The sequence below is a fragment of the Tyto alba genome, unplaced genomic scaffold (genome assembly GCF_018691265.1).
Source record: "Tyto alba isolate M040663 unplaced genomic scaffold, T.alba_DEE_v4.0 Super-Scaffold_20, whole genome shotgun sequence".
NCBI classification, from domain to species: domain Eukaryota; kingdom Metazoa; phylum Chordata; class Aves; order Strigiformes; family Tytonidae; genus Tyto; species Tyto alba.
In genome coordinates, this window is record NW_024881283.1 from 9,545,720 (window position 1) to 9,570,237 (window position 24,518).

Sequence of the window (24,518 nt, forward strand, 5' to 3'; positions counted from 1 at the left end):
GCAGCAAGAAGTTCCGTGCATTTCCCCACCCTGTGCTGTGCGGATGGGGGAGCGAGCTGCTCCCCTCCCCGCAGGGCCATTTCGCTGCAGCATCTCCCCGGGACGCTGAGGCATGGCCAGCACAACCCGCCGTAAACCCTTTGCTTGCGAGGGGCGAGCGGGAGGTCTGGGAGAGAACAGCCCTGGCGCCGGGAGCACGGGGCTTCATCAGCCCGCACGGGAGTCACCGGCGGGCTTGGGAGCAATGCTGAGCAGTTCCCTGGGAGAAAAGTAAGGAGTGACCCTTTACCGGAGTTTTACTTCTCTGGAAGAGCCCTCAGAGCTGCTCTTGCGTTTTGACATTTGGGAAGAGCTCCTGGATCCTTCAAGATAATGAAGGTGATTTCCCGCAGCTGTATGGACACGAAGAACGTGCTAGGAAGGAGCCTGGGAATAACGATGCCTCTCTCAGGCAGATAATGGTGGTCCAGGCTGCAGCTACAGAGCTGCAGGAGGCTGGAGGTGGGATCCAGCTCCACTGGAAGCGGTGGGAGGTCCTGGTGTGGTGGTGGAGCAGGTTGGACGCTGTGGCGTCCCTCAAGCCCAGCCCCGGGGCTGTTTGGGGGCTGCTCCTGCGGGCAAGGGGAGCTGGATGTGTCCAGAGCCTCCTCTTGGAAACTTGCCCGGTGCTCGCTGGTGTGATCTTCCAGCAACCCCAGAAACCTTGGGCTTGGTTAATTCTCGGAGCAGTTTGTAAACACCAGAGACAGTCGAGTCAGAGTCGAGTTGCAAAGGCAGCCTGGAAGCATCAGCGGTGCCTGTCTGCTGCACGAGGAGAGTCTTTTTGTAGCAGACGGGAGCTGTGAGCATCACCAGGTGAGTTCGGTGTCTCCTTGGTTGCTCCTCAAACATTCTTAGTCCCTGGGATAGCTCTGCTGATTTGGCTTTCCATTAGCACAGATGAGCCCAGTTACCTTCTTCAAGCACTGGCTGAGCTTGGGTTACCCAGTCTGGCCTGGGCATCAGCCTTTGCCACGGGGGCTGAACAGACAGAGGCTTATGAGGAGTCTTTTTTTCTTGCCACTAAGGCAGCTCTGCTTTGTACTCATGGATGGTGTAGTAGCCACTTCCATCTTCTTCCAGGGCAGCAGGGCACAAGCCCTGAGTGACCACTTGCTATCATAACTCCTGGGATCTTGTTTTTCTCATGGCAGCTAGAGTCTGGGGCAAAGTTGCCCAAAGAGAAACCTGGCGTCAGAGTCTCTCTTGTGAGAACACGAGGGGATTTTTAAACCCCAATGGCCAAAGTTCCCTCGCAGAACCCCTTTTCTCCTCTTCCTTAGGGCACAACCTCTGGTTGGCACCAGTGCAGGTGCGTGAGCAGTCCCTCTGCTGCCCGCCATCATCTGAGCCTCGGCATTTCCCACATCAAGCGTGAACCAAGGCTGACCTTTCTCCGCGTGCGAGAAGCGACAGAGCTGTACGTATATATATATATATATACATAAATATCAGTGTCCACGAGGCGGTCTCTGAGCTTGAAAGCCCCCTTCGCAGGGTCATGCCCCGCAGCGTGGGGCCGGGAGCGGCTCCATCCCTCGCTCGGCGCAGCCGGTCGGTTCCCCGTGCCGCCCGCGCGGTGCCGGGGCTCCGGGATTCAGTTGGAGGAGGAGGAAACGCTTCGCCTTGATCAGGAGGGAGAAGAATAGCGAGCGGCAGGCGGCCGACGGTGGGGTGCGGATGAAAGGCGGCCGGCTCTTATTCTTCCCACACCCAGGGCGATCTGCCCCTTCTTTTTTCGAATCGTAATCGCCCGCCGTGCCACAGATGAGTGTCGCACTCCACCAAAGCCGCGAGGCCAGGACTCCAGGCTCTCCGTCAATGAGCGGGGAGGCAGGGAGGATGCTTTTGATCCCGCTCTTCTTCCTCTGACGTGCTGAAGAATTATTAGGCTCTGAGGGAAGGTATTTCTCTGGCTTGAGCTTTCCCTTGCTCTGCGAAGGAGACCAACTGCCTCTCTGCCATTTCGAGAGGGCAGAGCAGCCCGCGGCGCCGGGCTGTGCCGGTGGCCTGCGCAGCACCAGCCGATCTCGCAGAAGATGCTCACTGGGCTCTGGGCCAAGGTGAGACCCAAACCCAACACCCCTGAACCCTTCACGATGGTGGACGCTCCTGGGGCCCTTCCTGACGGTGGTCACTGGCTTTTGGTGACTTCTGCTCTTGGAGGTTGTGCTGGAGACAGCCTTGTCTGGGGCACCGGGGCCCTTTGAGGTGTTGTGCCATCTCAGCACCGAGATTTCCAAAACCAGAAGCTGCAACGGGCCGCTGTGGCCTCCCACTTCCCTGTGTTTTTTCAGGTGCTTCCTCTGGCTTTGCTTTCATTAATTTAACACATGCACACAGGGCATAAGTGGGCTCGAACCTCCATCTCCAACAGCTGAAATCCAATAATTACCCAGCGTAACCCACCTGGAGAAAGCATTCGCGGCTGGTTGGCAAACTGTGAAAAAGTTCACTGTATCCTTTGGAGCAAGAAATTATCCTGGAGTATAAATTATGACTCCAGCAGCCTTACAGGTGCAAAAAGTAAAATTAAGAAGGTGGGTGGGATGAAGATTTAAATGATGCAGTAGAAAACTCGGAGCAGGTGACACCTCGGTCTGAGATAACTGTAAGTGGGGGTTTCCTCTTGGATGAAGGGTCCTGGCAGCAGTGTCTGAAGGAGATGGAAGGGAAAACCCTGACACTGGTGGTAACAACAAGTGGGGTTGGAGGTAGAAGAACAGTGGGGAAGCCTGTGTTTCCTCGGGAGGTTGCATGCAGGGGGCGATGCCCTGCAGCTCCATCCCCTTCAGCAGCGGGTCGGGGGGCTCCTGGGGGGCTGGGGGCTGGTGCTGGTCACCCCCGTGTCACCCCTGCCCACAGGTCCAGCTCACCGAGGGTTAGAGAGGTGCCGGGTGCTGTTCAAGGGGGATGCCAGGAGAGCCTGGATCCCACGGATGCGTTACACCCGCGGGTGACAGCAGGGACTGTCTTCCCCTCAAAAGCACCCTGCACCCCCGCAGGCTTCACCCTGCTCCCTTCGTTTGCCGTGCCAGCCTGTCCCTGCCTCTCCTCTGGGGACGGTGGCAGCGTGGGGAGCTCCGTGCTGCTGTGCCCCCCAGCCCGCGGGCAGGCTGACGAAGCAGCTGCATCTCCAGCTCATTAAGTGTCCCGTCGTGTCTGCCGCACGTCCCAGCCCAGCGCCTAATGCATGTCCCGGAGCCCTCCGCGTTAATGAAGAGGCAATGAGACATGGTGGGAGCCCTGGGGAGATGCCGGGAGGATGTGACAGGCATGTGGCAGTCGTGGGTGACCGCGGGAGCATCGCTTCATCTCTCCCGGGCAGGAGTCTCGCAGCTGAAGTCCTCTGACGCGTGGCTCCTCGCTGTGTTGGCGTGATGCAGTTTAGCTGAGCACAACATCATCCCTGCAGCTGGTTCGTATTTTTTGGAGGGGTATTTTTGTCCTATTTTTAGAAAATACCAATATGGATTGGGAACTTTTTTTGGGTCTGGAAGGGAAAAGGTCAGCCTGAACAAATTTCTCGACCTGAACTGAAAACACAGAGAGGGGCGAAACAGTTTGCTAGCTGTATTCCAGACAGACCCGCTCCAGCTTCAGATGGCAGCTAATTAAAGTGCTGACATTTTAAGACACGATGATGCAAAATCTCTTGCTTTGAGCCAAGTCAGGGCCCTTTTCAGAGTTCGGTTCATGCATTTGCTGCCCAAAGTCCCCAGGACCAGCATGAGCAAATTAAGAGAGGCGATGGGTTGTTTTTAATGTAGTATTTTTCTCAGAGCGTGAGCAAGTTTTTAGCCTTCGAAAGAATGCTGTAACGCAGAGATCTCCAGAAAAAAAGCTGAGCTCTGTGGCAGAGGTGCCTGTGGGGGTGTTTGGGTTTTGGCTCTGCTGTGTGTTACCCTGCTCGGGCAGGGAGAACAGGGCGGGGCACCCCCAGCCGCCCGGGATGGGAAGCAGGGGCAGGACTGCAGCCCGTGCCCCAGACCCCGTAGCATCACCCCAACAGCTCTCACCTGCACAAACAGAGCAACGCAAAGTCTGGCCGTGCCATTTTCCAGAGGGCTGGAGGGTTTGGGATTATGCCCAGGACGGGAGGAGCGGGGTGGGATGCCGCGGTGCCATGTGCCGTGCCGTCTGGTGCTGCCGGCGCAGGGGGGAAGACGCGGGCTGCGAGGCCGGGGCTGGCTGGAAGGGAGCAAGCTGCAATCAAGAGCTGTATTGTGGCTGTCGGGCTGCCTGCGCGGTGCAGCATCGAGGAGACAAAGCGCCAAAGTCGGCTCGGCTCAGCGGGGATGCGGGAGGTGGTTTGGGGGAAGGAGATGCTGTCCCTGCGGGGCGGGAGGAGGCTGGCGGGTGATGGGGAGGGGGCAAAAGGGGAAGGAGCCTGATCCTGGCTGCTGCAAACAGCTTCTGGCTCCAACCCAGTGCTGCGGGTTGGGGAGGGGGCTGAGCACGCCACCCCAATAAGAACTGTTTGTTCCCAGGAGGGTTCTGTCCACACCAGCCCTAGGGATACTGGTGCACCCAGACAAGGGGGTGAGCGAGGTGCAGAGAGGTGGACAGACACACAGATAAATAGCTCTTGGCAGGCTCATCTGGAGGGAGGGGTTGATCAAGGCAGGGGAGAAATAGCTGGTGGGAAAGGAGGGAAAGCACCCTGCTGAACAGCACGGTCCCGGGGCTGCCGCCGGGCTGACAGCGCTCCCCCTTGCTCCGGACATGAAGGGGCTTGTGTGGGTATTGCTGGGGGATGGTGACCCCCCCCAGAGTGGGTCCAGAGGTGCCAGACTGCCCTCTCCCACTGGCAGGCTGTGCCCAGGGAGGTAAAGAGACACCCCAGCCCCCGGGATGGGAGTGGGGCTGATGGACCCCTCTGGGGGGGATGATCCCCAAGGGGGGATGTGTAAGGATCAGTCCCATGGGTGAGACCGGCAGTGTTGGGGGGAGCTGGCCTGGGTGTCCCCCCCCCAAGCACAGAGGGGTGAAAGGCTCAGGTGTCGGGGTGCAGAGGCCCTATTGCTGTCAGAGCCCTGAGCTGGCTGGAGGCTACAGCTGCAAACGCTGCCCTGGGGAGAAATGCAGCACTGGGATGCAGAGCCTGTCCCTGGCAGAGACCTCTCCAGGCAAACCACCCCAGGGCCAGGCATCTCGGGGAGAGGGATGGCAGGCAGGGTCTGCCTTGTTGGTGTTCCCACGGCACCGAGCTGGGGTGCACTGGGGACATCTTAGCCCCTGTTGCTGCTTTGCCTTCTGTGTGAGCAAACCAGCCTGTTCCCTGCCCTCTCCAGGCTTAATTCTCATGTCTGATCCTTCCTGTGCCTGAAGCTTCTGCCTGGCTGTGGAGCTGCAGCCCCTAAGTCCCCACATCAGATATTTCCCTGCTCCCCCACAGATCCCTGTCTGCCAGTGGCTGGGAAAGCACGTGCCCAGTCGGCAGGAGAAAAAGCTTTTTGCTGTGAAGGGAGCTGGCAGGTTTCTGGTGTCAGCAGGGAAGGGATGGGTCAGCATCAGTGTTCAGCCTTGAACTCTCTTTAAAGCCCCGTTCCTCATAGCCACCCCTTGTGCAGGGTGGTTGGGTGCTGGCTACCCCAGACAGACAGGCACCCACAGAACCCCCAAATGGTTGTACTGGTGCTGGTGGGGACAGCTGGGCTCCAGGCAGCAGCAAGTGGTCGTGGGAGCTCCAGGCCCCAGCTCCTCATTGAAAAAGACAAATATATATATATATATATGTTGGGAGAAGCTATTTTATTAGCTCAGCAAAGAGGCTAAGCGCCGTGAGCTCTGCCACGCCACCGCACTCCCCCCCGGGAAGCCAGAGGCCACATCAGCCTCCCCGTCGCAAAGGTTGGTGCGAGGCTGAAGGTGAGCTGGCAGCCTCTTCCCAGCAGAGACATTTTCTGCTCTGTCATCCTGAGTTTTCTGCTCTGCTTTGCCAGACTGTTCCAGGGAAGGTGGCCGGCACCACGACGCGTTCTCCCAATGCCATCTAGCGTCTGCTCCAGCAGCCCCAGACAGTTATTTTAAGGCATCAAAGCTTATTTATTGCAGAATGATCTTTGAGGACCAACAGGCTGCTCAGGCTGATTATTAGCAGTGGTACCTGCAGCATGGATAGCTAACTGGTAGGTGCACAGGTTGGGTTTGATTATTTTTTCTATTGCTCCCATTTCGCACTAAAAGCCCACCCCGGCAGGATGGAGCACGAGGATGCGATGACATGTCAGGGGTGATTAAAGTCTTTCAGCCTTCAGCCACTTGTCTTGTAGCCCCGACATCACCTGAGGCTTAATCACTCAGCAAAGTGCTGTCATGTCCTATTGTCGCCGTATTGGGAGCACGACCTCTTTCCCATTTAGCTGCCATTTCAAAATAATATAACTTGCCAGGGGACAGGCATGACTCAGGCGACTGGTAATAGGATATAAAGACTTTGACCTGCGGGTCGTCTATTTGAATGGTGCCAAGGTCAACGGCAAGGGCAAAGATGTCATCTGCACAATGATTATTTGGCCAAACTACCCAATACAGGCGTAACCGGGCCCCTTCGGGGCAGTTGTCAGGGGCTGAGGGCTGGGTTGGACCCTGCTCCCACTTTGGGAGCATCCCGGGACCCCAAGCCCTCCCCGCCTGGGTTTTAGGACTGTGTGACTGCCCACGGTCCCCTCCAGCTTACGAGTTTGCCCTCCACGTTCTTCCCTTGCCATCACTGCAGGGGCATGGTCTGTACAGACTGGGACTGCGCTTATTTCTGCCTTCTTAGGGACAAAATGCCACAGCAGCACCTCCCCTCTGTGTCCCACTCGTTTGCTTCCCAGTGCAGAGAAAGGTTTCACGGGACAGACGTGCTCTGGCACGCTGCTTGCCCTGTCTCCTTCTCTGTGCCGTGACTTAGGTCCCTGCTAACCTCGTCCCCATCCTCAGCCACCACCAACCATGTGAATTTGTCTCCTCAGCAGCAAACCATCTCATCAAGTCAGTTTGATTCTGTGATTAATTAAGCTCTCCCCAGAAACGAGGTTACTCCCTGCAGTCTCACTTAGAACCGTTAGCGGATTGATGGGTGCTGGCCGTGTTAGACAGTCGCTGCCAGGCTGGGCTACGGAGGGGTTCCCTGCTCTCACCCAGCTCAGCCCTTGAACGCGGATTTGCCGTAGGAGAGTTTCTAAAAAAACCCAGCACGTCTGCAAACCACCGTCCTGGCCACGGGAAGGAAACCTGCGCCGGGGAAGCATTAATCTCAGGGGCTCTTAGGGCAGCTCGGGCTCGATGCTGACACGAGGCAGCACAAAGTCCTTTCAGCACCTCTGTGCTGGGGGGCTGGGGGGTACAGCACACGGCTGCTCCGGGCTGCAGCCCCCCCTTGCCCCGCCGTACCCGTGGGTCCAACCGCAGCAGAACCACGGTCCCAGCGCATCCGCTCGGTGATGCTGGATCCAGGCAGCACCACTCTCCCCGGGGCCGCAGCCCCCTCCTCATCGGCACGCTGCCTTCTCACCATCCTCCTTTAACCGTAGCCTCCCTCCTTCCCCAGCAGCGCTGCCCGGAGTGCTTTGGGTGAAAACCACCCCAGCGCCCTGGGGGACCTGTTAAAAACAGGGTTCGAAGCCCTCGCGCCCCTCTCCCTTCCTGCTGAGCCCCCGGCTGAGGCGCTGGGGCTGCGCTGGCTCTTCCCACACGTGCTGGGAGGCGGGAGGCCAGTCCCACGGCACGTGGCCCAGAGCCACCAGCATCTGCTGGGAGCTCCCACCACCCTTTGCTGGCACACACACACACACACACCCACACACACACCTCCCCCGGCCAGACGAGGAGGCCAAAAGGGGCTGGGAGCCTCCCCTAAGGCCTGGGGGGTTCTGCAAGTCCCTCAAGGTGTTGGCAGTGTGGGGAGGTGGGGAGCCCCAGGATGTTGGGGTGCAGCTGGGAGCACAGTGGGGGGGGGGGGGGGGGGGGGGGCCATGGGCTGGTGGCTGGGGCCAGGGAAGTGGGGTACCAGGGCCCCCGGGGCTGACCCGGGCACGGCGCAGATGCTCGCACAACTTTCCCGGTGGTTGAGCCAACATCCAGCCTGCTCTGTGCGTTTAGTTTTCCCTAAGCTGTTTGGGTTTTTTTAATTATCTGCAAACAAGGTGCCTTCTTCTTTGAATAGGGATGGTGCTGGGCAAAGGGAGCAGCGAGGGGCTGGGCTGTGCAAACAGCGCTTCCCTGCCGCTCACCACCCGCTCCGTACCTTCACACAGCACCTATTTTTCTGTATTTATCCAGCATCAATAATGGGATTCCGCCCCGCTAACCAGCATCTGCATGCAACATCACTGACAGCAGAAGCGATTCCTGCTGAGTTAGTGTATAAAAGCCTTTGCAATCATCTTGTGCTACCGACCTGAAGGAGGGTTTAAATATAAGGCTCTTTAATAAGATGAAAATAGCCCTTTCCCCACTGGTTTTCTGCATGCTCTTTCATGCTGCAGGAGCCTCAGGGTTGTGCCAGGGCCCGGCTGTCTCTCAGGTTTCCTGACTGCACCGAACAACTCCCCTCCCTGCACCATCAGCCCAATATTGGTAACGTGGCAGCAACCGGAGCAGGTGTGTTTGGGCTCCGTTCCCCAAAACTTCCTCAGATGGACTTTTAAAAAAAAAATAAAAAAATAAAAAAAATTTAAAAATCAAACTTTTCAGCAGAAACCCCAGCTGTCCCTGGTGGTTTCACCTGATTGAAAGTGAAACGGAGACCTCAGGACCTGCCCAGCCTTCGTGGGGTTTGCTGGGACCCTGCGAGTCGCTGGAGCTGGGGAAGCTCAGCAGATGGTCCCGGAGAGCAGCCACGTGCCCGTGGGGTCCTTCTCCAAAGAGAGCACCCAGCCACCTCACTCTTCACAGCACAAACGTAAAACACATATCCTTCCTTGACTATTATTTTTAATCCAAGACAATAATCCCCCCAACGCATGCTGGCCAGCCAGCACACCCCAGCCTGGCTGCTGGCATCCTCAGCAAAGGCACCCACTCCCAGAGGTGGGCTGGAAAAAGAGGGAATTCACGACCTGTGCGGCGTGGGGCAGCCGAGCCAGAGGGAGCTGCTGGTGGAGGGACAGGAGATGCTGTGAAATATCACCCAGCAATGCCCTTGGCTTCCCGGGGAGCAGAGCAGCCTCCAGCTGTGCAGGCGGGGTGAGGTGAGGTGACAAGCGCGAGGGTTGCTGTGCTTCACATCTGCGAAATGCGCCAAGGAAAGGACCAAAAGGACCGACAGAATTCTGAATATTACTCTCATTGTTGGTATTTTACAAAGTGGAAAAACTCTTCTCACAATTCCAAAACCTTCAAGGGAAAAGCAGCATGCCAGTGGCCCAAGGAAGCACTTCTGCTTTTCTACAGCAAGTTCTGTCTGACGGCAGCAAAACTCCCTGCAAGGCGGGTGGGCTGGGTGGAGATGCCCCACGCAGGGCAGGCGGCCCCGTGAGCTTTAGAGCAGTGGCACCCCTGGACGGTGGGCACTGGTGCTCTCACCCGTGACAGGCATCAGCACAAGGCACCGGTGGCCTGGAGGGAACCCTGTGCCTCAGTGTGTGGCAGCAGGAAAATGGGTATAATCCTATTTACCTGCCTCCTCCGGAGCTGGCTGTGGTGTTTGATTCATGTCAGGAGCTTGGCTGGTGACTCCTGGATGAATGACGCTATATAAATGCAAAGTGTTATTAATATTTCATGTTGTAGTGAAAATGTACTAATGGGACTCGTTCCTGGAAGATAAAGTGCTGCCATTAATACACCTCAGTGTCCCCAGCGCTGCAAACTCATGCGGGCTGGCTGGTTTGGGCTGGCGGAGGGTGCAGCCTCCGGCACCCCCCCTTCTGCCTTGGGGAAACCGGAATCTCCAGCACATTTCAGGCGGTGGGATGGCAGCTCTGGCCGCGGGAGCTCGGTGCCTGCCAGCCCAAGGGCAGAGGATGCCCCACGAGCCGCCGGCTGCAGAGCCGATGCCGTGGTTCCCGCTGCCCGGTGCCAGCCCTGGCTGCTGCTTGGGAGGGAGAGATGGTGGCAGAGCAGCCCCTGCCTCTCGCTTCACCCCACTCTGCGGTTTTTTCGCTCCCTATTTATTTGTTTTGTGCCCCCAGCGGGTATTTGCCAGGCAGACGGGGCTGATCCCCGCTCTGGCTCAGCTGGACGGTCCCAACCAGCGTTACGCAGAGTGAAGCTCCGTGGCTGCTCACCTTCCCCTCCTGCCATCAAAGCCACCCGTGCCCACACTCCCAGGAGGGCTGTAGGGTGCTGTGGAGGGGTGGGGGGGTGCTCTGCCTCGAGCCCTGGCAGAAACAGCCCATGACATTTGGCAGCTCCCCAAAAGAAGGGATTTTAACCCAGAAAGCAGCAAGCCACGAGAGCCCCTTCGGACACCCGCAAGCCTGGGGGTGCCTGGGGCAGAGCATCCCCCGCACCCACTGCTGGGTGCTGGCAGGGTGGGTGCTGCCCCGTGCCCTCCCTGCCTGCCCACGGCAGGATGCACCCCCCGGGAAGCCCCTTTCTGGCACAGCCACCGCACAGGCATGTTAAGAAAAATAAAAATGGTCTTGTTTGATTTCAAACTGCAGAACTCTTCCCTGGAGCCATCCGCAAACAGTGGTAATTTACTTTACAGCTGTTTAGATTTGTTTCTCTACATTTATTTTTTTTTTTTAAACCCAGAAGAATTGCAAATGAAATGTGTGTTTGCTCCTCAAATGACTCCAGCCGTACCTCAGCTCTTGTACCCCACACAGCAGCACCCGCTCCTCGGACCCCCACCCACCTGACCCCCACCCCTGTGCCCCTACTCCATGCTCCCTGCCGCACCCCAGAGCTGCAAACTGGGAGCTGAGCCTCAGAGGGGGTTGTCTGAACTGGGAGCTCCCAGGATCTGGTGATGGGATGATGGGGAAGACTTGCACCAGCTTGCAGGTGAAGGGAGCACAGGCAAAGCGGTTAATTAGTTCGCGGTGAAATAATCAACTGCCACCCACTTGTCAGAAGGTGGGGAGAGATAAAGGCTCTTCTTAAGTTACTGCCGTGGTGCAAAGTGTGAGTAAAAAGGGGTTATAAAGGGAGGTGGTCGGCTCAGCAGCTCCTGGTGCCTCGGGCAGGGGGTTCCAGTGCTGCGGCCACATCGTCCCTGCAGGTCTGAGTAAGGGAAGCTGGGCGCAGGGAGGGGCTGGAGGGACCCCAGGCGGTGCTGGGCACCCCGGCACCCCCCACCCCCCCCCCCGCAGCAGCTGAGGGCTGATGGTTCTGAGCACCCGCCCTTCCCCGCACGGCAGCAGGATCGGGCCCCCGCGCGCTGCGGGGCAGCCCTTCGCCCCGGGAGATCTGGCAGCCGGCGAGGACGTGTGGGGATCTGCCCCGAACCTCGTCCCTTCCCCCTGGGAATCTCCTCCTTGCTCCCAGGAGCCCCGGGATGACTCACAGGGCGCCGGCGTCTCCCGCGCCGGTGATGCGATCCTGCCGTGGGCAACCACCCACCCGCAGCAGCGCCGGCCTCGGCAGAGGGACACCCCGCAGGTAAGTGGCATGAAAACAGCCCTGTGCCGCAGCCCCCCTGCCGTGGTAATGGGGGGGGGAGGCTGGGGAAGATGCATCTGCAATAGGGTGCACGCCGCAGAGCCCGACCCAACGCCAGGGTGATGGGCACATCCCGGGCCACCGGCAAAAACGCGCACAGGGAAGGAGAAAAACTGGGGTTTGTGTGTGTTCCCCGGGGATTGACCCAGCAAAACAGGAGCTGCTGAATCCCCCGGGGGAGGTTTGTGCCCCCCGTGGCGCACAGGCTGGCTGTGCGGAGCAGAGGGGCGCGTTCACCCCCAAGAGCTCTGCCAGCGAGGGGGAATCTTGTTATTTTACCCATAGGTAAAACGTTTAAGGAGAGTTGGTGCCAAACGCAGCCCTGGGAGCCCCGCTCGCCCGCAGCCCCACGCCCCGTGGGGTGGGTTTATCTGTCATGATGTAATCCAGGGTCAAACCTTGGGGTCTTGGGGGCCGGGGCGGGCTGAGATCAGTCCGAGCTGATGAAATTTGGTTACCCTGGCTGCCCAGCCCCGGCTCAGCACCTCAGCGTTGCCTTTGGGCTGTGCAGCCCCCCTCCCTGGCTCACCCACTTGCCGTGCTGTGCCGTGCCGGGCGCGTGGGACACGGCGTGGGTCAGCGTGGGGCTCCCCCCACGCGGCCCGGGTGGGAGAACGACGGCAGATTCCAGCGCTGGGAGAGGACGCGGCGGCGGAGCCGCAGAGCTGCCGGGTGAGTCATGCCCCGGCTGCTCCTATTTGTCGTCTGCCTGGGCCAGGCCTGACAACGTAAGGAAAATTAATAACAAATACCTGGGTAACGAGGTGAGGGATGGGGCGGGCGGCGCAGGACGGCGCGGGGCTGAGCCGTGGGCCGTAGCTGATGGTGGTTGAAGGATGGTTTTGCCGCGGCAGAACCGGCCAGCTCCGTCGGGTCCCCGTGACCCCGCAGAAGGGGACGGTGCTCTGCGGAGACGCGTCGCCCGGAGCGGGTCTGTGCTGGGGCTCGCGTTGGTGCGTGTCCCCATGTGCGAGCCAAGGCCAGAGACCATCCCTGAGGCCACGCAGGCAGGAGCAGGGCTCAGTGCTTTGGGGCACACAGGTGCTCCAACGGGGACCTCTTGCTGCTTCTTCAGGGTCACTGTATTTTCTCTCTCCTCCCAGGCTAGCTAACAGGATTGGGGGACCATGAACTGGGGGGTGTTTGAAGGGCTCCTCAGTGGGGTCAACAAGTACTCCACAGCCTTCGGCCGCATCTGGCTCTCCCTCGTCTTCATCTTTCGCCTTCTGGTCTACGTGGTGGCGGCCGAGCGGGTCTGGAGTGACGACCACAAGGACTTCGACTGCAACACGAAGCAGCCGGGCTGCACCAACGTCTGCTACGACCACTTCTTCCCCGTCTCCCACATCCGCCTCTGGGCCCTGCAGCTCATCCTGGTGACCTGCCCGTCCCTCCTGGTCATCATGCACGTGGCCTACCGGGAGGCCAAGGAGCAGAGGCGCCGCGCCGCCGGCGGGGACAGCGGCCGCTGCATCTACCCCAACCCCGGCAAAAAGCGGGGGGGGTTGTGGTGGACCTACCTGCTCAGCCTCTTCTTCAAGGCCGGCGTGGACGTGGTCTTCCTCTACATCTTCTACCGCTTCTACAGGAACTACACCCTGCCCCGGCTGGTGAAGTGCGAGCTGCCCCCTTGCCCCAACGTGGTGGACTGCTTCATCTCCCGGCCCACCGAGAAGACCATCTTCACCCTCTTCATGGTGGTCACCACCTGCATCTGCGTCGTGCTGAGCCTTGTCGAGGCCGTCTACCTGATCGGCAAGCGGTGCCGCGAGTGCCTCCTGGCCGGCAGCGGGGAGTGCCGCCGGCACAGCCAGGACTGCGCGCTCTCCCACGCCGAGCCCGCGGGCACGGGGGGGCAAGTTTTCCACGGGGTGGACTACAAACCCGCCACGGCCTCCAGCCCCGCCATGGCCTCCAGCCCCAGCACGCTGCCCGAGGAGGAGGATCTTTCCTAGAGCTGCGCCAGCGGAAAGCAGGAGCTGCTCTGCACCTTCATCTCCCCTCTCCTCTTCCTCCTCCGTCTCCCCGGCGCAGGAACACTGGGGGCAGCAGCATCTCAGTGTCGGGCTGTGCCCGAGGGCAGTCTGCTTCTCCCACCCTGGGGAAGGCACGTTACATCGTTCTGCTGAATTGGGGGTAAAACCAGGTGCTGTAGGACACGGGCAGTCCCCAAGAGCAAACAGGAGCAAGCAGCTCCGTGACCCGGCAGCGGTGCCCGGAGGTCAGGCCTGTCCTAGCCAGGCTGCCTCAGCTGGTCCTGAGGGTATCCTTGCAAGGAATAACAATTTCTGTCCCTCGGAAGCGATGGCCAAGGCGGTTGTTCTCCTGCTCCTCGGGCACAGCACCCCTGGAAAGGCATCGCTCCCCCGGGCAGCTCCATGCTGCCCCCAGACCAGCCGTGGTGACAAACCACTGGCTGCCGGCTTGGCTCTGCTGCAGAAAAACCACTGAAAACTGGAGCAGCCCCTGGAGCTGGGCATGAGCGACGGCTCTGGCCGGAGATGGGGAGCATCAAGGCCAGGAGGGTGGGTTTGGGGATGTTACGAGCTCTGTGCTGCCAGGGGAAGGGCTTGTCCTTCTGCCCAGCAAGTCAACGGCAAAACTCTTGCTGCATTCAGGCACTGGATGCAAGCGAGCAAGCAGGACAGCTTAATTATCTCCCTGTAATCACAGGCTCTAAAAAAAAATGAAATAAATTCTTGATTTAATATGGGCTGCTGGGCACCGGCGGGCACACCCAGGGGTGTGAATGTCCCCAGGGACCCACGGTGGCCGTGGGCTGGCAGGGACAGGCTGGAACAAATTCGACATGTCACAAGCTTTCAAACCAGCTCGGATGTGGGGGGGCGAGGGGCTGGCCAGGACGGACACCCCAAGGAACCCCTATCCCTCGGCCTATGTAAGCTGCACCGCAGGTGTCGGGGCCAGTTCAGACGGATGTGATGGTCATTAATTACACTCATTATCCGAGTGGGGACAAGAGCACGTGCTTGGTGCGGCAGCCACCCCAGCGAAGTACAGGGGTGAGGATCCGGCCGGGCAGGCAGAGCCCAGCGTGGGCTGCCGGCTCTTCCTGCCCCGCTAGAGGAAAACACCTGAGCAAAACAGCCGAATAAAGGAGAGGAAAAACACCGCAACCATTGATTAAACAATAACATTAAATGGCAGAATATGATCTCGTTTATTGCTGTAATATGTCGTGTTCTGCTGTGACTCAGGCGGCACTGCAATTTCTAAGGCCATCAGCGGTAACTGAGCATTAGCCGGGATGAATAATTAACAATAATTTCATGGCAAATGCACTCATAAGTAACATTAACATTGAACATGCAGCTCGATCTGTTATGGGTTTCGCTTTATTTAGAGGGTGCGATTATTATTTTTCCCGTGAGCACTGACAGCCCTGGCACTCGCTGTCTCTGCTGCGAAGGGGGTGGCACGGGGAGGGGGGGATGCCATCGCCGTGTCCTTTGGGAGCAGGGCCGGTCTCGGGGGCAGCTCAGCGCAGCTACTGCCACTTTGCAGCACACCGAACCCAGTCCCACCCCAGCCCCTCACTGGGCAAAGCTGAGCTCCTTCCCGTGGCCCACCCCGGGGAAAGGGACCCCCACGGCTGCGCTGGAGGGGGAGGCAGAGGGCAGGGACCCAACCGGCCACCCCACAGGGGTGGGGGATAGTGGGGGAGCCCGAGGGGATCCCTGTCACCAGCCTGGGACCCTCTGGCAGGTCCTTGTGCTGACACTGGGGAGTTTGGAGACTTTTGAGGTAAGAGAAGCAGATGGTGAAGTACGGGTGGATTTCTGCCATCTCTTTTTAAGTGAAGCTGTGCTGATCCCTGCCTGCCTTCTGTCTGCTCTCATTGCTGTGCTTGCTGGATAATCCACCTGAATTTTTTCTTTACTGAAGCCTTTAACGTCAGACAATACACCGTGTTCTTTGTGTGCAAGCCATTGCCTCCGACTTAAAGAGCTGGGGCTGGGCTGTTTGTTTTCAAGCAAGGTTGGCTGCTCTTGATCAAGATGGCCCTTGATTAGCAAGATCCTGAGGTGTTCCCCAGCTGCAAGCCCTAATAGTGACAGAGAGGAGACCCAGAGCAACCACCCTGCCCGCTTGCCCCGCTTCCGCACATCAAAGCGGCAGCCAGAGCTGCTGCCCAGTTGGAGAGACCTGACGATCCAGTTGCCGCTTGTTGTTGTGCTGCTTTATCTCGCTCAGAGCAAGAGCAAAGCTCCGGGTGTCTTGCACCATCTGGGCTTGGGACCAGTGGCAGCTGGCTGGATGAACGGGAGCGTTCGGCTGCTTCTTTCTGCTGCGTTTCTGAGGCAGGACTGGTGTTGGTGGGAAAGAAAATAAACTGGGGGGATGTCACAATAAAAGCTGCATCTTTTCCAGACTTTGCATCATCATACAGGGGCTTGTATTTGCTTGCAGGGTGCCCAGAAAGCCCCCTGAATTCTGGGGAGAGGAGATTTAAAACAAAACCATCACTCCAGCCCAGCCAGAGATGTGGAGGGGCCCATGTGTGCAGCAGCACAGGTCGGGGGTAGCCTGTCCTTCCCAGTGGGGGCTTGTTTCTTCCCTGTCTGAAAACCGCCTGTTTGCTGGGAGTTGAAGAGAAACTCTCTGATTTATGTCCAGCGAGCCGGCTCCCAGGCTCCGGTGACTCCCAGGCGCTCGCGGGGGAGTTTCCCCCCCTGGGGACGTGGCCCTGGAGCGGGATGGCCGAGATGCTGTTGGCAGGCAGGGAGCTGGAGATAAAAGGCAGAGCTGGGTCCCAGCCAAGTGCTGCCTCCTGCAATGCCCAGTTTAAAACCCTTTTAAAGACACTTTGATGTTTTCCTGCTGGTTTGGCAGCTGCCTGCTCCGCTGCTTATGTTTTAACTTGATGGAGGACCCAAAGTTGGGCCACTGGAAGTCACTGGGTGTTTTTAGTGTTCCCATGTGGCACTGAAGCCTTTCACCCGTCACCCCACCGAGTCGAGCGGGGTGACAGCAGGGTGACGTACCCCGGGCATGTACCCAAAGTTCCTCCGAGGGCTCCCCGGTGCTGAGAGCTGCCGAAACTCGTTGTCACCTCGTCCCTGTGCCCACGCCGGAGCAGTCGGCACAAGGATGGTGGAGGGGGCCCAGGGATTTGTCCTTTGCTGGGACACCCAAATACCCAGCGCAGCACCACGAAACACTCCGAAACACAGGGTGTTTCTGTTCCCCACCCAACTGCCTTAGGGGAAATCTTCTACTTGTGCCAAAAGGCACCTGAACTTTCTCGCTGTGGCCTCTCCTGAAATTCCAAAATTGCAGGCGAGAGGCTGCTGGCGGGATCCAGCCCCACTCTTCACCAGGCCCTTACAATGTTTTACTGTGGGGCAGGGAGCTGCTGCCTTGGCAAGAAATCAGCCGGGCTGGTGGTTCTCACCATCTTCCCTCTCTCCTGGGTTTTTCACCTCGAAAGCCCCAGCCCCCAGATTCCTGCCCGAGCTCCCGCCACGCCGGCTCTCGACGACATAGCTCAAATTCCTGATCCTGCCGATAGGACCGTGCAAAGGCAGCTCCTGGGTGAGGGGAGGCTCCCGGCTGCTCCGGAGACCTCCCTTTGCTCTCATCCGGGATGCTGGTGCCTGCGGGGGCAGACACAGGCACCCCCAGGCTGTTGCAAGGGTTTGCTTTGGATTTCTTGGCTCCCACCCCCATGGCCTCTCCCCGCCGGACGAACCCCCCTCACACTTTATATTTGACCTCCTGGAGCCAAAAAGCTGCTGGGTGAGCAGCTCCTTGTCCGCCACGAATGTGGGGAGCAAACCTCTCAGAGCATCGAGCACCCGGCAGGGGCTCTTCAAACGCGTCCCCATGGGAGGGGGTGGCCCCGGCGAGGCGCCGCGTGGGGCTCCGTGGGCCAGGGAGCGGCTGGGAAAACACCGCTGCCCTGTGCTCGGCCCCTGGGGTGTGCCGGAGCGATGCCGGGAAAAGCTTTGGTGTGAAACTGTGGAACGGGGGCTGCTCCACAGGGGGAGAGGCTGAGTGGGGCATCCTGGAGCAGGGAGGGGCTGACTCGGCTCTGGGGAGAGGGACACACCCCACCTTAGGGACACATCCCAGGTCCCACTGCGTGGGGACCCTGCTGCCACGCTCTGCCACCCGGTCTGTGGCACAATTTGGGAAAGGTCCCATCCGGGACGCCCCAGCCCTGGCTGGGCGGTGGCTGCAGGTTGCTGTAGGTTGAAGATACCGATGAGGTGTTGCAAAACTATTACTAAGGTAAAACCATTTAAAAAGTAGGTTAGAATTGCGTAATTTGTGATTCTTAGCAACGACTGCTGGCTGACCCATACCTGGGGGGACGGTGTAAGCCCAGTGTTGATCCCCGGCCGCCCTGGTCTTGCGTGGGGTTTGCTGCTGGGCTCGCAGTGCCCAGAGCCACCCGTGCTGGGGTCGGAGCATCACCTGGCAGGGGCTCACCGAGAATTCCGGCTCCGTTGATCTCACTGCAGGATTTGACCCGCCTTTATTGTTCAACCTGAGCGTGTGTGTGCATGTACGCAGGCAAGAAGCTCTACAGGAGCTGTTTGCCAGACTCACCCAGTGACTGGGAACAGCACAAACTACCCTTCCCCTCCCCACACACACGCAGTGCTGCAGAGGGAGCCTGGGCACGCCGGAGGGCTGAGGACAACACAGCTGGGAAAGAGAATCCCGACTCCACAAGCTGCCCGGATCTGGCCCTTCCTGGCTGGGCAGGTACCTCTGGCGCGCCGGGGCGGAGATGTGGGGTGTTGGGGACCCGCAGGTTGTGGGGGGATGGACCCCGTGGTGCTAACGGGGTGCAGGTGGAAGCTGTGTTACTGCTGTGCCCGTGATGGCCAAAGGTGGGGACCCTGACATCGTGCAGTGCCACGCCGGGACCCCATGGGCAGTGTTGGGGTTCCTGGCCGTGGGGGCTGCGCACCCGGGGAGGGGAGTGATAAAGGAGGAAGGCACGGCGTGGCACCCCAAGAAGCAGGAGTGGCCACCCCCAGGCCCTGCTCCTCTGTCCCACAGCCCGCCCCAGGGACTGAAAGAGGCTGAGCAACGTCCCCCCACCCGAGAAAGTGCACAGCCCCACTCTGCTGCGTTTGCACCCCAGGCAGCAGCCGGGCGCTTTCGGGCCCAACACCCTGCACCCACGCAGGGCAGGACTCGGCGGTGACACAGCGGGCTGGCACGCCGGGGGCTGCCGAGGGTGCCGGGCTTCACGGAAAGCAAACCGGCGGTGCAGGCAGAGCCGAGCACGCCTGGAGTGTTGGCCCTGCTCTGCCTGGCTGCTAGCCAGCGCCAGCCGGGCTACGGGGCTCCCACGGTGCCGCACACCACAGCCCGGCACGGGGGCCACGGCCCCTTCCCCCCCGCCGCCACGGGGCCGTGGCCAGAGCTGGCACTGGGCTGAGCTGGACACGTCGGTGCCGGGCAGGTGGGTGCTGGGTTCCACTGTCCAGGGCACGGGCGTGGGGGCACGGGAGAACTGGTGGGCTGGTGAGGGGGCACTGGCCCTGGGGGTGTGCAGGGGCTCTGGGCTCCAGCCGTCGGCACCGGTTTTTGGCTGAGGAGGGGAAAGCAGCAGCTCCCCTCTCCCGGTTTTGAAGCGAAGGGACCGGGCGGGAGCGCTGGGTTTGCTCCCCACCCTGGCTGGCTGCTGCGGGTTGGCCGGGGGGGGGGGAGGATCTCCTGGGCTCCTGCAGGTCAGTGAGCGAAGCTGTGCGGGCACCGGTGCTGCCCTGGCGCTTGGCACACGCTGGCACAGGACCCCGGCTCAGCTCAGCCGCGCTTCTCGCTATGTCCCTGGTTCCAGCGGCGTGGGAGTGCAGCCGCGGCTTCAGGGCATGTTGTGGGGTGGCCCTGGCCAAGGACGGGGTCTCCGGTGGCTTCGGGAGCTCCGGGCAGTGCTCCAGGCTCTGTTCCTTCCCCGCAGCCCCAGGACGCCTCGCCGTGCCGTGCAGCCATCCCCGGACGAGGGGACCCTGATCTCCCGTGTGCCATCGTGTCCCCGGCCATGCCCCACCGTGGGCACTTCCCGCCCCACAGCCCCCAGTGAGTGGGGAAGGAGCCTGAGCCTCCTCCAGGTACGTCTCGGAGGGCACCGGGTGGTCAGTGGGCAGCAGGAAGGAAGGAAGGAAGGAAGGAAGGAAGGAAGGAAGGAAGGAAGGAAGGAAGGAAGGAAGGAAGGAAGGAAGGAAGGAAGGAAGGAAGGAAGGAAGGAAGGAAGGAAGGAAGGAAGGAAGGAATTAGCACTTAGGCTTGAACGAAGCTTTTGATCTGGCCTGAAATCGGAGCTGCCTGTGGGCTCCCGGGTTGTCCTACACTCTCCGGGCGGGCTCTTCAACAGACAGAAACTAAACATTTATCTGAAAAAAAAAAAAAAAAACAACATGTTTTTCTTACACATAAGATCTCTTTTAGAAAATACAGAAATAAAATGTTGGGGCTGGTGATATGTGCGATGCATTGCCCCTGGAAGGGTTTGCCAGCCGCGGTGCCGCCTCCCTGGCCCCGGCCACAACGTGCTGGGCCAGTGGCAGCTCCCACGGGGCTTTGGCACATTCCCTCGGCCGGAGCTGTGCAAGCACCCGGTGCTGCAGACCCGCAGCAGCCCAGCGCTGTAGTCCCGTGCAGCATGCAAGGAGCTGGCCCACGGCGTGTCCTCATTGTCAGGCACAGACCGGTGAAATTTGGCAGTGCAGTGCAAAACCGGATTAATTCTTGCAAAGGCAAAGAGGCTGCAAAAAAGTCTCCTCTGCGTGCTGCTGGTGCTCGGCTCTGCCTTTCGAGGGCTCGGCCCTCCCTGCTCACCCCGGGATCGCAGGATGCTTCACTCTGATCTTCACCCCCACACTGCAAAACCCCCCTGTGCTCGCGTCAGCGCTGTGCATTGCTCAAAGCAACTCTTAAAAGCCAACGGTGCAGGAACAGACCCAGCCCGCCGTCCTGTGAAACCCTCTGCCACCTTTACAGCACGGGGTCAACCGCTGCCAACTCACCTCTGGGTAAAAATCACCCGGGGTTTGTAAATCCAGGCGGCAGTAAAGTTCTGGATCCGGCTTAGCGTGCCGCCCTCCTCGCACCGGGGAAGCCCCAGGCTGAGCTGCGGAGCCGGTTTGGCCGGCACGGGGCCTCGGGGTGCTGGGAGCAGGGTGCTGGGAGCCAGGAGCAGGGTGCTGGGAGCCAGGAGCAGGGTGCTAGGTGCCAGGACCAGGGTGCTGGGAGCCAGGACCAGGGTGCTGGGAGCAGGGTGCTGGGAGCCAGGAGCAGGGTGCTGGAAGCGGGGTGCCGGGAGCGGGGTGCCAGGAGTGGGGTGCCAGCCAAGGTGACATGCACGGACTCTCGCTTTCAGCAGCCCCACTCTCACCCACGCGTGGGCTGCCTCAGGAGTCACCTGCAAGAGAGAGACAGCCGGTCCCTGGCGTGTTCCAGCATCCCAGCTCTGCAGCAGCTGCTTCCCCTTTGGCTCTCGGCGTCACCAGAGCGTGGCGGCTGGTTTAGCCCATTTTACCCACGTAGAAACCGAGGCTCAGGGAAGGCTGGCACCAGGGCTGAGATCCCCTGGGATCTCCCTGATGGTAAAGGTCCCCATCCATCCCCAAACCTGGTGCAGGGCGTGCAGGGGAGCGTGGCTGAGCTGCATGAAACCCTGGGGAGGAAAGAGGACGAGCCCGGGGAGCGCGAACTGTGAGCTGCACCGGTCGGGTGCAGCACCATGGGGAGCCAGCGCAGCCCTGCCCCTGCCAGGGTGCCTTCCCACGGGGTCCCACTGCCCCCCACCCCCCATCCTTCCCACCACGGCTCTGATGCATCAGGGGCACATGAAGCAACCAGTGAGGCTGCGCCTTGGCGCTGGGCAGCCAAGAGGAAGGATGGCAAGGCGCTGGGTGTCCATCCTGGTGGCCATCGGCACATGCCCCTGCGGGCTCTCAGGGCTGGAAATGCTCTGCAGGGTCCCCTCCTGCCCCCGTCCCAAGGGACGTGCCAGCTCGTGGGGCTGGTGTCCCCATAAACTTCTGCTTTGCTGACGTGCCAAGCGCCCCGCACAGCCGTCCCCGCCTGCCCCCCCGGCTTGGTCCTGCCCCGCTCCAGGAAATTGCTCAGCCAATTTACACCAACATGCGCAGTCAGGCCAGGGCCGTGGTGGCGGGGACTTGGCCGGGTGGCTCGTCCCTTACATCAGAAGGAGGTACGGAGAGGTCGAGTCACTGTCACCGGGAGAGTGAGGGGCTGGGCTTTACTGTCCACGGGTAGAACGGTCCCTCCCCACCCCAAATGAGCGTGACACGGTGGGGGAGAGAGTCTGGGGGGTCAATGAGATTAAGCGCGGCGGGAGAGGGGCTGCCCGGTGCCGTCACCCATCGCTCTTCACCCGCCGCTTCTGCTGCTGTTTCTCCAGGTCGGGTGACTCTGGTCTCCGCCGGCCGCCATGGATTGGAAAACGCTGCAGGCGCTGCTCAGCGGGGTCAACAAGTACTCCACAGCCTTCGGCCGCATCTGGCTCTCCGTGGTCTTCGTCTTCCGTGTGCTGGTCTACGTGGTGGCGGCCGAGCGCGTGTGGGGAGATGAGCAGAAGGACTTTGACTGCAACACGCGGCAGCCGGGCTGCACCAACGTCTGCTACGACCACTTCTTCCCCATCTCCCACATCCGCCTCTGGGCCCTGCAGCTCATCTTTGTCACTTGCCCTTCCCTCCTGGTCATCATGCACGTGGCCTACCGGGAGGACCGCGAGAAGAAGAACCGGCAGAAGAATGGGGAGAATTGCCCCAAGCTCTACAGCGACACGGGCAAGAAGCATGGCGGGCTGTGGTGGACCTACCTGCTCAGCCTCTTCTTCAAGCTTATCATTGAGATCCTGTTCCTCTTCCTCCTCCACAAGATGTGGGACAGCTTTGACTTGCCACGGCTGGTCAAGTGCTCCAACGTGGAGCCCTGCCCCAACACCGTAGACTGCTACATCGCCCGGCCAACCGAGAAGAGAGTCTTCACCTATTTCATGGTCGGAGCCTCCTCCATCTGCATCGTCCTCACCGTCTGCGAGATCTTCTACCTCATTTTCAAGCGGGTTGTCCGGAGTGCACGGAGGTGGAAGAAGTCCATCAAGCGCTCTGTCAGCTACAGCAAGGCCTCCACCTGCCGCTGCCACCTCAAGACGGAGGAGAAGGACAGCAAGTCCCAGACCAGGTGTGTGGCAGCCCTGCGGGCCTCGGCTCCCAGCCTGACTGCTGCCTGACGGGGTGCTGGGAGGGGAAGAGGGAGGGAGCAGTGTCCTGGAGTGTGGCCCCAGAGGTGGCCACCAGTGATGCCACCACCCGACCCTTCAGCCAGGACCTCGATGGCTGTAAAGGGAGGGGGACACACCTGTGGGAATTCTCCTGCTTGGGACCACGGGCATGTCCCCGGGTGTCCCAGCAGCAGGGGCACGCTTGGTGGCAGGTGAGTGCTGCCTGCCCGCGGGCATGCCTGAGGGTGTCTGTTCTTCCCACAGAGCAGAGGAGCTGTGAGCTCGCCCATCCCCGCCGGCTCGCCTTCCCCTTGGCCCAGCAGCTTTCCAAGCGTGCCAAGTCCCCAAACCCTCAAGAGTGGACGCGCGTGAAAAATGACTAAACCCAACAAACTCATGTCCCCCGAGAGAGGCCCGTGGGGGCCTGAGCAGACGCAGGTAAGGCGAGGGCAGCCCTGGAGCTCTGCTGGCTGCAGCGGTGCCGCGGGGCTCGGACATCCCACCGACGCACAGACACCGTGCACGACTCTGCCCAGCCTGGCCGTGAGCTCAGCCAAGGGCGGCAGGGATGGAGCCGTCAAGCTGGGAAGGCACGAGGGCCTGGGGCTGGCGGGAGGGAGCAGGGGGGCTCCCGTGTCCCAGCAGCTTCTCTTGGGTCCTCCAGCTCTGCAGCTCCCATGCTGGGTACGAAGGCATCGGTTGGTGCCTGGTCAGGGCTGGTGTCACCCAGCACAGTGACAATCCTCCCGGCTCACTGGGCCTCGCACATGCACAGTCCCAAGCTCTGTTTCATCCTCCTTTCCTTTGTACCAAGAATCCAAAGAGATGCCGGGCTCAGCGCCATGGCCAGAGCCTTCTTCACGCACCCAAAGTAATGACGGAGGAGCCGAGCTGTCGCCAAGTGCTCAGTTGGCCCAGTTTGCCCAGTTCACCAGTGCTGGGGCAGGAGCAGCTTTTCTCACTTCGCTCACGCAAGCGCTGTGCCGGTGTCCTGCCCAAACGCCCTTGCTGGCTCTGCTGCTTCCCCCCTCACCTTGGCCGGACACATCCTGCAAGACAAAAGCTGCGGATCCAAAAGGTCAATAAACGTCGTGTGGTGTATAGACGCTGGGATCTGCACACTGCAAATCAGGGGGACCGGTGAGGGCAGAAGAAATGGATTTGCAGAGGTTCCCCAGGAGCCCGTGGCCAAGTCCCCCTCACTCCCACCCACGCCGGGGCAGCACGAGTTGAGCCCCAGGGCTGGCGTGCCCAGCACCTGCCCCCTCCACCTCCTCCCCGCTTGTCATACGTCATTACACCTTAATTCACCAGAACCGCACGCTGGCCCCCAAGGAAATCAAGGAGGGATCAGCATCAATTATTTACTAAACCTTGATAAATATTACAATAAATAGGAATGATTTCCATTTAATCTCTCCTTAAGCAGCGCTACGGGGAGGGTCTGCCGGCTCTCCAGCCAGCTGTGTTCCCAGCTCTGTTTGGCCCACCCGCGGCTTCCCCACACCCACGAGTGTGTCGTGGTGGGCACTGGCACAGCCGGGGCTCGTGCTGCTGGGAGAGGCTGCGACGGTGATGCCCACGCTGCTGGGAGGGTGATGAGCCTCTGTGCTGGGACACGGAGCAAATGCTTGCAGCGTGG

The 24,518-nt window shown here is 60.2% G+C and overlaps 2 protein-coding genes across 5 annotated transcripts; both read left to right on the plus strand.

Moving 5' to 3' along the window:
* Nucleotides 1-11,051: 11,051 nt before the first annotated feature.
* On the plus strand, nucleotides 11,052-14,802 carry LOC116960722 (gap junction beta-5 protein-like). Of its 3 annotated transcripts, XM_042793952.1 has the most exons (3): nucleotides 11,052-11,103; nucleotides 11,343-11,580; nucleotides 12,744-14,802. In XM_042793952.1, exon 3 carries the CDS (start codon nucleotides 12,768-12,770, stop codon nucleotides 13,593-13,595), a length of 828 nt encoding a protein of 275 aa, XP_042649886.1. In that variant the 5' UTR covers nucleotides 11,052-11,103; nucleotides 11,343-11,580; nucleotides 12,744-12,767; the 3' UTR covers nucleotides 13,596-14,802. The 3 variants fall into 3 exon arrangements, with proteins under 3 accessions (XP_042649886.1, XP_042649885.1, XP_042649887.1); XM_042793951.1 differs by lacking the exon at nucleotides 11,052-11,103 and having other exon boundaries at nucleotides 11,115-11,580; XM_042793953.1 differs by lacking the exons at nucleotides 11,052-11,103; nucleotides 11,343-11,580 and adding an exon at nucleotides 11,911-12,368.
* Nucleotides 14,803-17,740: 2,938 nt separating this feature from the next.
* Nucleotides 17,741-24,285, plus strand: GJB3 (gap junction protein beta 3). 2 transcript variants are annotated; one of them, XM_032988974.2, is made up of 4 exons: nucleotides 17,741-18,375; nucleotides 19,583-19,733; nucleotides 22,049-22,836; nucleotides 23,141-24,285. In XM_032988974.2, the coding sequence occupies exons 3-4, from the start codon at nucleotides 22,079-22,081 to the stop codon at nucleotides 23,154-23,156; spliced, it is 774 nt and encodes a 257-aa protein (XP_032844865.1). In that variant the 5' UTR covers nucleotides 17,741-18,375; nucleotides 19,583-19,733; nucleotides 22,049-22,078; the 3' UTR covers nucleotides 23,157-24,285. The 2 variants fall into 2 exon arrangements, with proteins under 2 accessions (XP_032844865.1, XP_032844866.1); XM_032988975.2 differs by lacking the exon at nucleotides 17,741-18,375 and adding an exon at nucleotides 18,463-19,084.
* Nucleotides 24,286-24,518: the final 233 nt, after the last annotated feature.